At 44.0% G+C, this 17818-nt stretch overlaps 1 protein-coding gene across 1 annotated transcript; it reads left to right on the top strand.

Moving 5' to 3' along the window:
- The first annotated feature begins 7027 nt into the window (after positions 1-7027).
- On the top strand, positions 7028-9756 carry LOC123499758 (UPF0764 protein C16orf89 homolog). The gene is made up of 7 exons (XM_045248212.1): positions 7028-7701; positions 7970-8140; positions 8338-8436; positions 8654-8817; positions 8894-9053; positions 9131-9290; positions 9558-9756. The coding sequence occupies exons 1-7, from the start codon at positions 7287-7289 to the stop codon at positions 9679-9681; spliced, it is 1293 nt and encodes a 430-aa protein (XP_045104147.1). The 5' UTR covers positions 7028-7286; the 3' UTR covers positions 9682-9756.
- Positions 9757-17818: the final 8062 nt, after the last annotated feature.

The raw sequence follows: 17818 nt of genomic DNA on the forward strand, positions 1-17818 counted from the left end.
TATACATTAAGAATATTGTTTTTACATTAATAACTTTCACGTTAGCACCAGAGGAGTGGCCTGCGTTCCACGCCACCTGTGTGCTGCCACCTTGACCTGCTGGGTGGACATGTCCTCCACCTGGGGTGTGGTTGTGGTGAATGCATTCCACATCCTTGAGGTCCGGGCACTGTATGTTCGTTGGTGCTGCCGTGTGTTGGAGAAGGGCACCTCCACAGTCTGCTCACTGGTGGCAGCAGCTCGCGTGGGCCTCTGGGCAGCGCGTGGTGGAAGTCCCAGGCGTCGGAGGTGCGGTACTCCTTGCACCTGAGTTTTGTGGCACACCACCAGCGCTGCCACATCACGCCGGTGCTCTAACGACGTGACGGGGGTGTGTGGCGGCAGGTCGTCCTGGTGTGCGTCGTATCCCGCCAGACGTAGAGCTCGTCGCTGCACCTTGTCAAGTCTCTGCATGTGGGTGGCAGCACTTGACATCCACGACAGGCAGCCGTACTCCAGGCACGGACGTATCTGTGCCTTGTATAGCGTGATGATGCCGTGTGGGTCAAGCGTTCCCGCCACCCTCCGCAGGGCAGAGACTCTTAGAGACGCCTGTCGGGTGACTGCACCTACATGGCCGTCGAAGCGCAGGCAGCGGTCCACCGTCACCCCTAAGACCTTGATGTGGTCCTGGAGACAGAGCCTTGCCTCCAAAGCACAGTTGCTCTGAGACCGCTCTGGAGGCTCCTGGCGACCGCGAGATGACCATCGCCTGCGTCTTCTCAGGTGCAAAGGAGACTTGCCACGTTTCTCCCCATTGCTCCACCAGCCGTAGCTGCTTGTTTAGCTGCCGGACAGCGCTCTGGCTATCAAGGCGGCAGTAGGACCGGGAGAGGGTGCAGTCGTCCGCATATGCTTCCACTGTCGGTAGTTTTCGGAGCAGGTCGTCGATATAGATGTTCCACAGGATTGGGCCCAGCACTGAACCCTGTGGAACGGAGGCTTGAACTGGCGAGGGCTCTGACGATTTCCATTGACGACCACATGAAGAGTCCTCCCACGTAGGTAGTCGTCAAGCAGTAGCAGTAGGTCTCCTGGATACCCTTGGCACGGAGCTTTTCAAGAAGTCCCGCGTGCCAGACCCTATCAAAGGCTCCAGCTATATCCAGGGCTACCACAAGCGTGTCCAGGCCCTCGTCCAGGGCGTTTTGCCAGTCTTTGGTGAGGAGCAGGAGTAGGTCGGAGGTGGACCGGCCTGGCCTGAAGCCAAACTGTCTCTCTGAGAGGAGATGGTTTTCACTCAGATGTTGACAGATGGCTCCAGCCACTATCTGCTCCAGCACCTTGCCCACCACAGAGAGCAGGGAGATCGGCCTGTAGTTGCTGGGTACAGACCGCGAGCTCTTCTTGTGGACCGGAACGACTCGTGCCTCTTTCCACATTGAGGGCCATTTTTTCCCTCAGGCAGGTCGTAAAGACGTTGGAGAGAGGACCTGACAGCTCCTTAGCACAGTTCTTAAGGAGGTGTGGGCTGACGTCGTCCGGGCCGGTGGCTTTACCCACTTCCACTGCTCTCAGGAGCCTCTCAACTTGTCCAGCTGTCACTGAGACCAGGGTGATGGTGCTTTGAGTCTCCAGTGGTAGGTGAGGCGCTTGTCTTCCCGGGTCTCCAACCCTCATCTTGTTGCTGAAGCTGAAGCTCTCTCTCTCTCTCTCTCTCTCTCTCTCTCTCTCTCTCTCTCTCTCTCTCTCTCTCTCATAATCCTAATTCAACATTCCTCTTAGCCCTTCACAACAGAAAGATGAGAAAGTTGGAGTAATGAGTGGAGAGATTTGGTAAAGCTTCCAGATAGTAAGTACGTGTGTGTGTGTGTGTGTGTGTGTGTGTGTGTGTGTGTGTGGTTACGTGGGCAACGCTCCCCAGTATAGTTTAGCTCTCCCGTCTCGTCTCTACCTCACTCATAGTTCACTGGGGTCTCCGTGTCTCCCTGGCTGGCTGGCGTGTTGCGTTCTTGCCTTGCCTCTCCTCCCTTGCTCCAAGTGCCAAGTGAAGGTAATGTAATATCCCAAACTGTCTTAATCCCTTCTGTACCATGACGCGTTTCCATATCCATTGTGCCTAACTATTTGATGACTTTATACAGCTTCAGAAACTCATGTGGGATATTAAAATAGTGAAAGCTGTGGCCATTAAAATTCTGGACGCCTTAGACCTTTCCTAATCTCTCTCTCTCTCTCTCTCTCTCTCTCTCTCTCTCTCTCTCTCACACACACACACACACACACACACACACACGGCCCGGTAGCTCAGTGGTTAGAGCGCTGGCTTCACAAGCTGGAGGACCGGGGTTCGATTCCCCGGCCGGGTGGAGATATTTGGGTGTGTCTCCTTTCACGTGTAGCCCCTGTTCACCTAGCAGTGAGTAGGTACGGGATGTAAATCGAGGAGTTGTGACCTTGTTGTCCCGGTGTGTGGTGTGTGCCTGGTCTCAGGCCTATCCCAAGATCGGAAATAATGAGCTCTGAGCTCGTTCCGTAGGGTAACGTCTGGCTGTCTCGTCACAGACTGCAGCAGATCAAACAGTGAAAGTGAAACACACACCCACACACACACACACCCACACAACAGTTAACTATTGGTGTGTAATAATCTCGTTCAGTTCTTGAGAAACGCTTAAAGACACTAATTAATCCCTTTGCCGTAGTTTCTGGGCTGAGAGCTTACAAACTGTTACTCCGGGATACAAGCTTTCCAAACTCACACAGCAATCCATGGCTGGAAAAATATTAGGTGGAATGGAGACAGACTAAAGAATAAAGAATAAATAGGCGAGTGTCTCAGCTGATAGGTACTGAGCGGAGCGACGCGAGAGATAGATAGATAGAGAGGGTGGGAAGGGGGTGGAGGCGGAGATATGAGGAACATGGGGAGGGACGGAGTGGGGGACAGACGGGAAGGTGGAGTGTGGATCGCAGGCAAGCTGATACGTCAGAGGCATGGTACAATAACTTTTTGATCGTTATTGTACCATGCGTCAGAGGCACCTGTAGCTAATGACAGCTAGGTACCACTTAAAAAAGGATGGCAGATGTCACTTTTGTTTGAAATACTGGTAGGAAAACTGCTTCGTGAAATGCATACATACATACATACATGCATACCGTACATACATACATAAATATATACACATATGAGTATATTTTTAACATTGTTGCCAAACGCTTCTGCTCATAGTGGTCGGAACCCATAGTGAAGTCCAGGTTTGCCATGTTTGTCCTTTTAAGGACAGTCTGTCCTTTTTTGAGCCTGTTTGTCCTTAAGTTTTCTTGTAAAAAAGGACAGTCAAAATCTGTCCTTTTCTGTCCTTTTTTCAGCAAAATTTATTTATTTATTTTTTTTTTTTTTTCATTGTGAACCACGGATCCGGTCAAACCTTCAAACACGCAGTCAATAAATTTGTTTCTGCAACTTCCTATCTTTTTATTGTTTTATCATATTTGTTCTTGTGTTATATAAAAATAAATCGAGCATATTATAAACTTATGATTTTTCTGTGGGATCGCAGACTGGTAACTATAATAAGCAACCGGCAACTCCCTTAAAAAAGCGCTCCCACTTCCAGCCTCCCAGCCTAGCCTAAATGTTGCTAAATTTCATATAACCCTGCAGGTTCTCTCTCTCTCTCTCTCTCTCTCTCTCTCTCTCTCTCTCTGCTGATATACACTTTTAAACACATACCTTAAACACACACACACACACACACGCACACACACACACACACACACACAGACTTCTCAGCACTGCAGTCCACTCTAAACCAACTACAGACGTGGACGGAGGACAACAAAATGACCATCAACCACACCAAGACCGTGGTGATGCACATTTGTACCTCCACAGCAGCAGTCCCCCCTCCCCAGCTTTCTGTGGGCCCTCACTCCCTCCAGGTGGTCCGCAGCACCAAGCTTCTAGGTGTCTTGGTGGATGATCAGTTAACATGGAAGCAGCATGTTTCCAACATCATCAGGTCAGCCTCATATAAAATCTATTTACTGCGCCGACTCAGGTCCCTGGGAGCACCGGCAGATGAGCTGAGGGGAGTGTACCTCATCTTTATACTCCCTAAGCTCATGTACGCCGCCCCAGCGTGGTCCTCCTCCTGAACCTCACACAACGACAACAGCTGGAGAGGGTTCAGAGGAGGGCGTTCAGGGTCATCCTTGGGCCTGCCTACAGGTCCTACGAGGACGCCCTGACCTGCCTGAGTCTGCCGAGGCTGGCCACAAGACACCAGGAAGCCTTGGAAAAATTTGGGGAAGGACTGCTGCGTCATCCACGTCTCCGCCACCTGCTACCACCCGACGTGCCTCCCCCTGCTCGCGCCACCCGACACCATAATCGCGTGGCGCCTTTGAGAGCACCGCGCACGGATCGGTACCGGCTCAGCGCGGTGCCCACTATTGTGCGAGCTTTAAATAAATAAGTGAATTTCTAGGTTAAGTTTATCCATAGTTAGGTTAAGCATTTTTAGTTCATTGTGGTAATGTCCCACCCCCTGTACATTTTCAGTGTATTTTTTACATTGCCTAATTAATAAACCGTTTATTATTATTATTATTATTATACACACACACACACACACACACACACACACACACACACACACACACACACACACACACACACACACACACACATATATATATATATATATATATATATATATATATATATATATATATATATATATATATATATATATATATATATATATATATATATATATATATATATATATATATATATATATATATATATATATATATATATATATATATATATATATATATATATAAATACACACTTTTTGTTGTGCTGTCCTTTTTTGGAGGCAAATGTCCTTTTTTTAAAGCAGGTCTGTCCTTTTTTCATGTGTAGTGTCTGGCAACCCTACCGTAGTCAGCCCGGCGGCCGGCCAGTTTACCGTGAGTCATGGTAAACTAGGCAGTTAGCCAGTTTCGCAGTTTCCGTTGGCAGCGTTAGCATCATATAAGCCAGCCGTCTCCCTGACACACACACACACACACACACACAGGTTATACTACGTCACAGCAGGCTGCGGCAAGGCGGGGGCAGCTGCCTTCACACCTTGTGATGCCTAATAAATAAAGACGTTACCCACTATAAAAAAAAAAAAAAAACACACACACACGAGAGAGAGAGAGAGAGATGGAGGGTGGGGGTGACGAACATAATCTCTCTCTCTCTCTCTCTCTCTCTCTCTCTCTCTCTCTCTCTCTCTCTCTCTCTCATGTGTGTGTTTTTTTTTTTTATTGTGGGTAACGTCTCTACCCGTCTTTATTTATTAGGCACCTACAGTACTCCCATGGCCTGTCTCCACTCACCGGAATCGGCGATGGGAAACCGCTCTTGCCCGACTTCGCCTGGGCCACACTGGTCTCACCCACGGTCACCTTGTGCGTCGTGACCCCCCACCTGCCTGCCCTCGCTGCCACTGTACACTTTCCGTCTCTCACATCTTCCTTGACTGCCCTGACACATACCCTCATCGTCGAGCTGCATTCCCTTTCCTAGCCACCCTACGACGCCCCCCACTACTTACTGATTTTCTGGGAGACTCCCCCACCTTCTCCATCACTAACATTTAATGACCTTTCTCACCACCCTCCAGCTCCTACAACACCTCTAAAACATAACACTAGTTCCTAGTGCCATATAGCCTTTCAGGCTTGGTGCTGGTACCAATTATAATTCAATTCAATTCTCTCTCTCTCTCTCTCTCTCTCTCTCTCTCTCTCTCTCTCTCTCTCTCTCTCTCTCTCTCTCTCTCTCTCTCTCTCTCTCATCAATGGGGAGATTGGAAGAAAAGTGAAGGAGCGAAAAGGAGGCAACTCTATTGGTCAAAGTGGAATAAAACATGGTCATGTAATATGACATGACTTTTAGGAAAAGGAGATGGAGGGAAGGGGGAGTGAGAGAGAGAGAGAGAGAGAGAGAGAGAGAGAGAGAGAGAGAGAGAGAGAGAGAGAGAGAGAGAGAGGAGAGGGAAGGAGAGAAAGGAATGAGAGGGAAGTGGATGGAGGAGGGGTAAGGAGTTGTAGGAAGAAGAGAGGAGGAGGAGTAAGGAGGTGGAGGCAAGGAGGGTGGAGACCCGTGACGCTGAGCCCCGCTATGATAAGCTTCTGGCATTCTATATCCATTATACTATTATTTTTCTCTATTTTAGTTATATCAAGAAAAAAATTATCTGCTAATGTCAACTATAAGTGCATGCACATAATTCACATTCTCATATTATAATAACATTGACAGTCAAGTGAAACATGGTCTCATGACATACGGCCTACCTTGTACAGAAGTTAAAAACCTCAGTCTAACTACACCAAGAGATTAGTCTTCTTACACGATTCTTTCCCTTACGTTAAGTTAGGTTAGTGAAAAGTAATCATTTCGTACTCGGTTTACTCGGTTTCACAGTGTAATCAATACCGAAATACTCGGTTTGCAGAAAGTACTCGGTTCGCCCATCACTAGTGAGCGTGGGATCGGGCAGACGTCCACGCGTACTATAGGTTCGAATCCCACCACGTACCGCCTTGAAATTTTGTCATTTGTCGAGTGGTTTAAAGCTACCTACATGTCACCATGATACCCAGGTTTTAGGTAGTTACACCATAGATGCGCTTGGGTGGTGATATGGGTCCAGATATGAGTACCACTGTAAATAAAATGGTCTGCGCTACAGGTGCTACAGGTCATAGCGTAAAAAAAAATAAATAAAAAGAAAAAAAAAAACTATCCTTCCATTGCTCAGTGACTCTCCACCAACCTGCTCATTCATTCGTACCCACTCATACAACAACCAACTCATCCATCTCCCCACCCACCCATTCCTCCTACACCAAGAAAAGAGAAAAAAGTAAAAAGACGGCGTCATAATTTCTGCGGAGGAAGGACATCGAAAGTTTAATATCCTGTATTGGTGTTTCTTGAGTCACAGGAAATCAACATTCCACTCACTCTGGTTGGTGAGGCAGCAGGATGAAGGAATGTTGTTCCTCTCCTTAGCCGCATGTCAAGTCCAAAGAAATCGACGTTATATCGTCGCCATGTCTTGACTCGCGAAAGTCGGAGGAACATCTGGCACTACCAGTCTGTCTTTCAGAAGAGAAGGAAGTAGAAGCACCGCGGCAGCGTGCTTTCCCGTTGCGGTGTAGTTGTAATTTTTCTACTCGAGATCTTTGAGCAGGTCATATCTTTAGTACAGTGACAACACAACTTAAAAATGACACAATACGCCTCTATAGTGTTGATTCCCTTGGTGGTTGTTGTGTGGCTCTTTCCTCCCCCAGTACTAGTGAAAAAGAGCGCGGCGCGAGCAGGAGGCCAAGGTCAAGAAACAGAGGCTTTTAAAATCTCGCTAACTAAAAACCCGAGGCAGCTTCATCAAGACCTGAACATGCTGTTTGCTTGGCCAGGGAACTCCTTAGACGTGAAGGAACAGCACTTTGATATTGACGGCCCATTTCGCTCATGGGTCGCGAAAACATTCACTGATAACTTCCTTCAGTACAGTGGTGTCTCGCTGCCCCTGCTCCTGATGATGACAGTGGTGGCTTGTACACGGCTGCTCAACTATTATATAGAACACGTGGAACTTATGAACCTGGACGCCGTTATGGGGACGAGGATCACTGAAGGTGTGTGTGTGTGTGTGTGTGTGTGTGTGTTTTAGAGTAATCCAGACCATGTCACTCATCACATAAACTTTGAATTACGATATGCAAATTTATCAGCTTATAAACTTTTCTACTTTTGCTTTCTCGTGGAAGTGACTTTGAAATGTGTTTCATATCTCGAACCAAAATAATTTATAGAGTTCTTTCATCATTTTTTTTTAAACATCACGGAAGAACACACACACACTCTCTCTCTCTCTCTCTCTCTCTCTCTCTCTCTCTCTCTCAGCTCAGTTTCGCCTCGCTTTTTTGGATGTGTGGGCAGGAGAGGGCAAGGTATCGAGCGATCCTAATTTGCGTGTGGTGGCGGCTGCGGTGAGGCGCTTACACGGTGGTGCAGCGCTGGTCAGTGAGTCTGGCGAGGCTCACGTTAAGAAGGACGATCCACAGCAGTATGAAAGTAAGTATTTCATAGTTGCACTTACTCTACACATCTTTAGTGTCAAGTATTTGAAGACCGGAAGGTATTAAGTCGATTTTTTGTATTTAAGAATTAAGTTGAACAAAGTTGTAATAGTTATATTAAAAGTGGGTGAAAATGTTTCATATCTGCTTACGGTGTAGGCACACTATGATCTTTTTTACTTAATGTGACAGGTCTTTGGGCGCTCCTGCAAGAGAACTTCTGGGAGGTGAGGTTGGCTGTCCCGTCCCTGCCGCACCCCGCCTCCCACACCCATGGCTCGGTCCTCCAGGGTGAGTGGCACTGAGAGCGCCGCTCTCAAACACTTACCTCGACATAGCTTTTCACATGCTCAGCCTCCACGTAAAATCCTTGGTCCCGTGATATAAGCATTCAATACCTGAGTCATTACACTTTTTATAATGATTTAAAGTTTTAGAAATAACATAAAAGTAATTTGAAACTCAGATGGAATTTGCGCCTTGACATATTTGACTGATTTGGGTTCAGGCCTCGAGCAGCTGAATGGCAGACAGACAGATGAGTGCCTGAAGCAAGTGGCAAGCGGACGCGGGTGTGCCGTCACGAGAGATTGTTTGCTGCTGATGGGAAGTCAGATCTATTCAGGCTACTCTCTCACTCACCAGGTTCTCTTCCTCATCGCTGGAGTGCAGGTGAGGACAATAAAGTGTCAACAAAGTCACGTGGATATCAATAACTCATTTGACTTTCCCACGTTGCTTTTTTCAGGCCGGGTGTAAGGTTCACCTGGACGCTCTGGGTGCGGAACTGGGTGTCCAAGGGGTGGGTGGCCTTCTCGCTCGCCTGTGTTCCGTCGTGCTGAGTGAAGCGAGGGAAATAGCGGAGGCAGGCTTCCCTCAACACCGCCGCGATCTCTTCATGGAGCAAGGTAACGCTGGAGAGAGAGAGAGAGAGAGAGAGAGAGAGAGAGAGAGAGAGAGAATATATTATTATGTTTCCATCCAGGGGCTGTGTGTGGGCTCTTGGGATACCATGAATTTTTTCACGAGGCCTGGGTAGCGCGGGTGCTGTCCTGGCAGCACGTAGCTGGATGTTACGGAGGTCATCACCACCAACACCTCTCCGCCACACAACACGCCGCTGCTCCGCTGCACTCGTACATTAGGTAAGCGTAAGTGGTGTTTATGACTTTATCTTCACTCAAAAGTTCCATACATTCTTATCTCAAACATCGCTGTGTCCCTGTGTGTCTATTGAGGATATTCAAAACACTTTCGTAAATCTATTGACTGTTTACAGTTTAGTGGACGTTAGTAAAACGTTACACGTCAATATAAGATGAAGCTGCGGCTTGGTAATGGTGATCGAGTACAACGATTCTTATGGAATGATAGGCATAGATGGGCTAAGCAACATATTAATACATTCGCAGGGGCCGCCGAGACGAGCTTGTTATGACCAGCGGCTGTCAGGCGCACCGCTCGGCAGTGGCGCTCGGCTACTTGGCTATCTTCACCCGTCATGCCTTCATCGACACATTAGCCGACTCTAAGTGATCGTCACTCATCCTCCTGACGCCTCACTGTCTCTTTTATTACGGTATATGAAATAGTAAAGAAACTGTGAATACTCTTAATCACGCTGACAAGTGTTTCATTAACATCCAAAGTAGTAACTGCTGTTGTGGGGAACGGTCTTTTCTGCTTGCCAACCAATCCCGTCACCATCACCTAGAGAGCAGAGGGACGTGTTATAGTCATTCATGAGATTCACACTATATTTGTGTGTCTTAGGAGCGAATGAGGCCAAGGGACGATCTATGAAGGGGGCGAGTGTTACGGAGTTGCGAGGCCACACGCACTGGAATCGATGGGAAAACAGAACGACCCTTGTGTGTGGATGTTGTGCACCGTGCCCACCCAGAATTCCTACAGTGGTAAGAGTAAAAAGGAATGTTCCAGTGAAGATGAGTAGAGATACAGCCATGAGTCACAGATACAGTAGCTATGTATGCTCTTAGTAGGTATACTATGGGGTCCTGCCAACCTTTCAAGCATCGTTCCATTACACTGCTGTTTTAAATAAATAGGAGCAGTATCATATATTTTTACCTGTATTACTTGCACATGTGCTAATGCAAAGATCTCAGTGTAGTTACCCTTCTCCAGCTCTCTGACTTTAACCTTTTCATTTCTATTGTTTTTTTTTTTTCTTTAACAGTAACACTCGTGTATAAAGAGGTAATTTGCATGTACACGTACATACAAAAAAGAAAAATGAAGGGATTATTTTTGCCTGTTCTATACTACAGAACAATGCATGATGATGTAACACACAAAAGGTGGTTAATTAAGTATGTAAATACTTGTTTGGGAAATGATTAGGTGTGTGTATTGAATAACACTGGTGGCAGGACCCAGGTGGCAAGTGGCAGGCTGCATCCCCGCCTCACTGAAACAAGCTGTTCAAACTATCATTTCCTTATTTCAGTATTATGAGCATTGGCAATACTATTTACGCGTCATGCCTGATGACCTACATGCTTGATAATTAGCGCAGGAAAATACAGATACGTTTGTTTGGTTGGTTAAAGGATCATGACGTGTCTTGACATTTCAGTAATGTGACAACTGGAAATATTATGTATCGTAAGTACGTGCCATGTCCTCACAATGACGATGATAATGATAATGATAACAATGATATCAATAATAACAATGATAATAATGTTAATAATGATAATAATGATGATAATAATAACAGTAACTACAACAATAATAATAATAATAATAATAATAATAATAATAGCAATGATAATAATGTTAATAATAATAATAATAATGACGATGATAATAATAATAGTAACTACAACAATAATGATAATGATAATTACAATAATAATAATAATAATAATAATAATAATAATAATAATAATAATAATAATAAGAAGAAGAAGAAGAAGAAGAAGAATGGTAATGATGATATATATATATATATATATATATATATATATATATATATATATATATATATATATATATATATATATATATATATATATATATATATATATATATATATATATATATATATATATATATATATATATATATATATATATATATATATATATATATATATGTATGTGTGTGTGTGTGTGTGTGTGTGTGTGTGTGTGTGTGTGTGTGTGTGTGTGTGTGTGTGTGTGTGTGTGTGTGTGTGTAATTCACCTCGGTCGTCTGCTGGCCAACCAGCCAGACCACAACACACTCCACACACCGGGAATGTGAGGCCACAACCCCTCGAGTTACATCCTGTATCTAATTACTGCTACTATACATTTCAGCGGTGGACAAACGGTGTTTTTTGCAGATATCTCCTAAACGAATCGTTGGATGAGTATGATATTTCAACACACTGCCCTGAACATCCGTTCGTAATTTATGGTTAACATACCACAGTGCTATATGTGTTATGTGAGGAGTTTACTCGTGAAAAATAACGCAAAGCCGACGAGTCATGTCGCATTCGAATGAAAGTGTGGTCCCCCCACACACCCACCCAAACCATTCCTAACCACTACTACGTCTCCCCCGTCTCGGAAGTTCTCGCCCTCTTTATCCCTCCCCTCCTCTCCCTAGCTCCTCGCCTCCCTCACTCCTGTGTCCCTCCCTACTTCTCCCACCACTGTATTTATACATTATAATGTTCTGTAAGTGTGTATGTATAGATAGGATTATTAACGAGTATGGTACAATTTCATGAAGGCAAGAAGTGGTTCACGTTGATAATTACTGTATAACAGCACGTTTACGTGTAGTATATAGAAGAGCCATGTTTGCAGTCGTTATGGTCAACCATGTGAACATGATGTGCTGGAATTACCTGTGACACCTTCTACTGTTAGGAAAAGTTGATACTCTTATTGCGTACTGTCTACCTATTGATCATAAAAAGTGGTCTAGTTTATATATAATATTATTTTGTTGTTAGATACGTTGTTTATTATCCAGCTATACGGCCATTAACAGCGGAATTAGCTATTGCTTTCACGGTCGTTTGACCCACTCTGGTTTTCATGTCCACATATACCACCAATTGTATTGAATAATATTATTAATGCATATGTATGTACATACTGACGTATGTAACTATTATACCTATACGTATGTAATTACAATAGGGAAAAAATCAAAGGTGGAAGGCTGATGGTGTGAATAGAGGATGAAGAGGGAATCGGGGAAGAGGGTCATGCGATACTGGGGTAGAGGAGTGGTCTGGGGGTTCTTCAGGGTGGTGGTGGTGGTGGAGGGGTTAGACGAGTACCCCACACTCGTCCGATACTGTATAACACCTTTGATATGATGACTGGATTAGGCGTAATATCACTCAGTAAACTCCTCACCTAACACATATAGCACTGTGGTATGTTAACCATAAATTACGAACGGATGTTCAGGATAGTGTGTTGAAATATCATACTCATCCAACGATTCGTTTAGGAGATATCTGCAAAAAACACCGTTTGTCCACCGCTGAAATGTATAGTAGGTGAACAGGGGCCACACATTAAGAGGCTTGCCCATTTGCCTCGCCGCGCCGGGATTCGAACCCGGGCCTCTCGATTGTGAGTCGAGCATGCTAACCACTACAGTACGCGGTGTGTGTGTGTGTGTGTGTGTGTGTGTGTAGGTAGATAGATACATAGATAGATGAATAGATAGATAGACATATATAAATGGATAGACATAAAGCTATGTAAAGGGGTGTCACGTGAGTGAGAAGGTTTGAGATCTACGTGGGCTACCACCAGCTTAGACTAAAGGTAACAATGTTTACATAGAACGATGCTCACCGAGAGTGGTTAGTAGTTGTTGTCTTTAATGCAAACAAGGGAGGGAGGACGGGGGGGAGTAGGAAGAGAAGGTGAAGCACAAAGCAGTGAGGCACAAGGGAACGATTTGTTCTTTAGGCCTTGTGCAGGCGAGACGTGTGTGTGCCAGTAAGTGGGTTTGGTCGCTGCCACAACACCTTAAGAGTTTGATTAACTTGGAAGGTGTTGTGTGTTGGTCAGGTGTTATCCCTCTCGTGTTTGTTGTAGATGTGGAAGGTATGTTAAACGGTGTGCAGTGGTGCTAATGTTGGAGTATGTTCGTGTGTAGTGAAGGACTTTTGCTCGTTTCTCATGAACAAGAGTATTTTAGAGGACAGGAAAAATTGCCTGACGTTTCGTGGAACTTTTTAAAGTGTATTTCTTGATACCAGTTTCCTATTTGGTACCGGTAAGTCCGTATTGGAAGATGCTATTCCGTAATGAAAACGTGTTAGTGTTCTACATTGTGGGTTATTGCGTTGTGTGCGAGAGTTGTAGGGTGCCGTGACGTTTCGGCCCCAGTTTCGTATGTGCTATGAACCAGTGTACCATTAAATGTAAAGCATTAATCAAGTATTTGTACTGAAACGTCACGGCACCCAGCATCTGGTGTGTGTTTAATACGTAAAGTTTCTGAATGCGAGTAAGGCTTCTAAATAAAAGCTTCAAAATGGTTGTGTACAATAATGTTTTGTGGGCTGTCCAATTATCCATGATTGTTACTATCTGGTGCAGTAAGTGTAAGAACAATCTACTATTAAACTAAGGCGTGTTGTGGTGTACATGCTAGGTACAGCACCACACGCTAGTGAAGTCCTTAAGTAATGTACGCAGTTTCATTAAATTTGGGTAAATTTGAGGCTAGTCACACTGATAATTATAATATAGTGAAGTTTGTCCCTGTATCATAGAGAAGGTCTTACACTTGGCATAAACTTAACAAATCAGGCGGAGGATGTTTCTTGATTGATGATTAATAACTTTGTTGCAGCAGAGTATACAAGGGAGAAGGTCGGGTCATGCCGGCCACCCCCTAAACGTGGAGGAAAAGTCTCGGGCGTCAGTCAGGATCAAGCGAATCCCACCACAAGTCTGGCTCATGCAAGGGCGAAATAGACTAAGAGATGTAGTGACAGACTGGGTGAAGAGTAAGAGGAGTTAGGCAGGGTTGCATAGTCACCAACCCCTTTTTAGCTTATACACAGAGGAACTAGCTGCCACAATAAGAATGAATGCAGGAGTGAATGTGGGGAATGGTAAGATGTGCGTACTCTTGTATGCAGCTGACATTGTAATTGAGTGAATCAGTTGTTTCAAACTTTGTTGAATGCTGTAAATGGGTATGGGGAGAGACTTTGGGGTAAGATTTAGAAGAGCAAGGTGATGATTGTGAATAGGTCAGAGGATGAAAGAGGTTCAGTATGGAGACTGGGAGAGAATGAGGTGCAACAGACTGATGAATACAAGTATCTGGGGATATGGGTGAGTTCAAATGGCTGTGCGAAGGCAAAGAATGAAAAGATAAGCAGGCAAACCAGTGGGACGGTCGACTAGGAAGCGCAGTAATGAGCTAATAAATATGATTTGCTGCGAGAAGTCTGGAAGAGCGTAGCTGGGAAAATCTTAAGGACAGCGCCTCTAAGATTATTTTCAAGGTGTGCATTCAAGAAGTGTAAATAGTATAGCTACATGGCTGTAAAGGTTTTACTGATCGCTCATTGATATTAAGGTTACAATACAATGTTAGTTTCTCCAGTATCCCCGAGATCCGTCCTGCTTATCCTGTCCGTGGTGAAGTTACACTGCGTGCGTTGGTTTACGCGCAGGGTTCTTTTGCGCATGCTCCTAAGTCTGACGTTTAATGACGCTTTTGACGTCATAGTGTTTTCCGCCAGTAATTAATCACCTCTATATTTCCAGAAGCAGTAAAATACTCATTTAGTGATAAAGTACTTAATGCACAATACGTTTCATGTGGTTTTACTTGGGGGACGGCCTTTGTGTGTCGTACACAAGACTTCAAATGTGCGGTGTTCGGCGAGCCACGGAGCTCCATCACACTCGGAAATGAGCAGTGCACTGACTTGCATTTGTTTCTAGCTGGGGTTTGTGGGTAACTGGTGAATAGGATTCTTATTGTGTCTATAGTTTTTTTGTCCAATGACGTGCCACCACCTCTTAACAGCACGAGCTGCGCCAATGGGAATTTGCTATATGTATTCGTAGGCGGGGCACAGCTGGGCAGACAGGTGCACAGAGACATCTGTGTGCGCAGTTGAGCCTTGGCCACCAGGGACATTAGTTGTAAAGGTTGCGAATTTGATTACTGGGGAATCATCGCTCCTGCGATGCAAGTCAGTGTACAATCGAGAAGAGGACCAGCCAGGACCTTCATCCTTTCGTTAAGGTATTTTGAGGGCATATTTTGTAAAGCTATAAGAGAACCGGTTAGTGTTGTGGGGGGTCCGGGAGGCGCAGCCCCCCGGCTAGGTTAGGTTACGTTAGGTTAGGTTTAGGTTAGGGTTAGGTTAGTGTTGTAGGGGGGGGGGTTGTTAGGTTAGGTTAGGTTTGTTAGGGTTAGGTTATTGTTGCGGGGAGAGGGTTATGTAAAACTTCCCTATATATAGGGATATTTTCGAAAATTTGGAGAAATTTCCCTAGATTTGTCAGTCCATATATCTCAAATTGTTCGTTTAGTGCCAAAGCATGGTTATTAGAAATGTTTGAAATGGGGAAAGCAGAGAGTGGGATGTAAGAAAGTGGGAGTGTGAGATTAACAGAGTAGTGAAATATGTAGGATTGAATGAATGGAAGAAGATGGAACAAAGGAGTACTTTGGAGTGGAAGAGAAATTGACAGTAGTGAAACATGTTTGATTGAGGCCCCAAAAGATGTATGAAAAATGAAATGGTACGAAGGAAGCCTGACTGGTGATTTAAGGTATGTAATAAGAAATTCTTAGAATGAGGAATACCGGTTAATTTTTGGAGTGAGGTTTGGAGATAACGATGGCAAATTAGTGTCCCGTAGTGGTGGGTGAGTGGTATCATGGTATGCACTAACATTTAACAGGGCGCACCCACAGTACACCACACACCGCACCACACCACACCACACCCCAGCTAACCTACATTTGAAGGCAAGGTTGTTTATGATGAAAGTGTAAAGTTAAAATTATTTGTTACAGGTTCTGCTACTACTGGAGGGAGAACCAAACCAGCGTGTCCGAACAACCCCCGACTTGATGCAGGATACTGGCTCTTCTTGCTCTGGAACACGGTCTCGCTGCACCTTCACCGGAGGAACTGAACCCTACCTCGAACTATCTCCTCCAGGGAAGGGGGACACACCGGCTCGCTCCACCTTCCACGTAGGAATTGGACCCTGCCTCGCACCAGCTCTGTCGCAGCTGGTAAAACGGTGGTGCCATCCAGGGAGGGAAAAGACACTTCCTCTCTGCACCATTTGCGGGGGATTTGACCCTGCCTCGCACCAGCTTTGTCCTGGTAACGTGGTGCCACCCATGGAGGAAGGACAGACTAGTTTGCTTCATGTAACCTAACTAATAATAAATGTTGTCATCACTCTTGTAATGTTCATCATTCCTTCCATCTAATGTGAATGTACCCACAGTGTAATGTTGTTTATTAATCCTTCCATGTTCTGTGATGTACCCACATGACTGATGTTAGTAGTACTTAGTGAATAAATCATGGCTGAATTAATATTGATGCATTCCATAATTCCTTTTTTTTTTTTTAATACTTGTGAAACTCCTAACTCACACTAAGCGAAGCAACCTAACCCTATTAGCCCCACAAAAATACACATGGTTACAGTATTTCACCACTATATAAAAAAATTGAATAATTCTGTAAAGATAAGCAAGCCCTGAAGATGCTCAGTTAGCCTGAACTCGGCTAAAATGGCATGGAAAATGCCTAGGAAGCTGGGAAAATAGCAAAACACGGAAAAAAAATACTGAAAAATCCCTGGAAAATTGCAAAAAAATGCTGGAAAATGCCTAAAAAACTGCCCAAAAAACTGTGCTAAGTCATAAATACTCCGAAGAGTCTCCGGAGAAAGAGCAGGTGTATATTTGGGTTAAAAATACAATGAAGAGTCTCCCTTCCTTTCCTTTTATTTCACATTTTTTGCACAAGTTTGAAAACTCTACCAAAATTTTCAACTTAGAAATTTTTTTACAGCTTACTTAATCAACAAAAAAGATTCAACTACAAACATTTTTACAGCTAAAAAAAAAAAAAAAAAAAATTACAGCTTACTTAATCAACAAAAAAGATTTAACTAGAAAATTCTTTACAGCTTACTTAATCAAAAAATAAATTTAGCTTATTCAATCCACATTTTTACAGATAATTTTTTACAACAACATTAAAAAGAAAACTTTTACAGCTTACTTAATCAACAAACTAAGATTTAACTTACTCAATCAGCACATTTTTACACTAGTCTGAAAACTCTACCAATATTTTCAACTTCAAAATTTGTACAATTTGACAATTTTCACTGAAAATCTTTACAATTTTCCAATGGAATAGCAAAATTTGATAATTTTGATATTTTCAACTTAGAATAATTCATGCAATTTTCAATTTCAGACAAATAATTCAAGTATTACATTACTCTGGGAATATTTTCCACTTACAATATTATTTCAAAAGTATTAGAGAAACAAAAATGAAGAAAAGTTGCAAGAGACCATGAGACCTATACATACATGACAGCACTCACTGTATGAACAAGTCTACCTCATTCCACCTATCATTGCCATTTGTCTAATAAAAATAAATAAATAA

The sequence above is a fragment of the Portunus trituberculatus genome, chromosome 50 (assembly GCF_017591435.1).
Source record: "Portunus trituberculatus isolate SZX2019 chromosome 50, ASM1759143v1, whole genome shotgun sequence".
In the NCBI taxonomy this organism is placed as follows: Eukaryota; Metazoa; Arthropoda; class Malacostraca; order Decapoda; family Portunidae; genus Portunus; species Portunus trituberculatus.

Excerpts from the sequence above, each read along its gene's own strand:
- LOC123499758 (XM_045248212.1), top strand. The coding sequence starts at position 7,287 with ATGACACAATACGCCTCTATAGTGTTGATTCCCTTGGTGGTTGTTGTG. Across the intron at positions 8,437-8,653 it reads CCATGGCTCGGTCCTCCAGG|GCCTCGAGCAGCTGAATGGC; the intron begins GTGAGTGGCACT and ends ATTTGGGTTCAG. Across the intron at positions 9,054-9,130 it reads CGATCTCTTCATGGAGCAAG|GGGCTGTGTGTGGGCTCTTG; the intron begins GTAACGCTGGAG and ends GTTTCCATCCAG.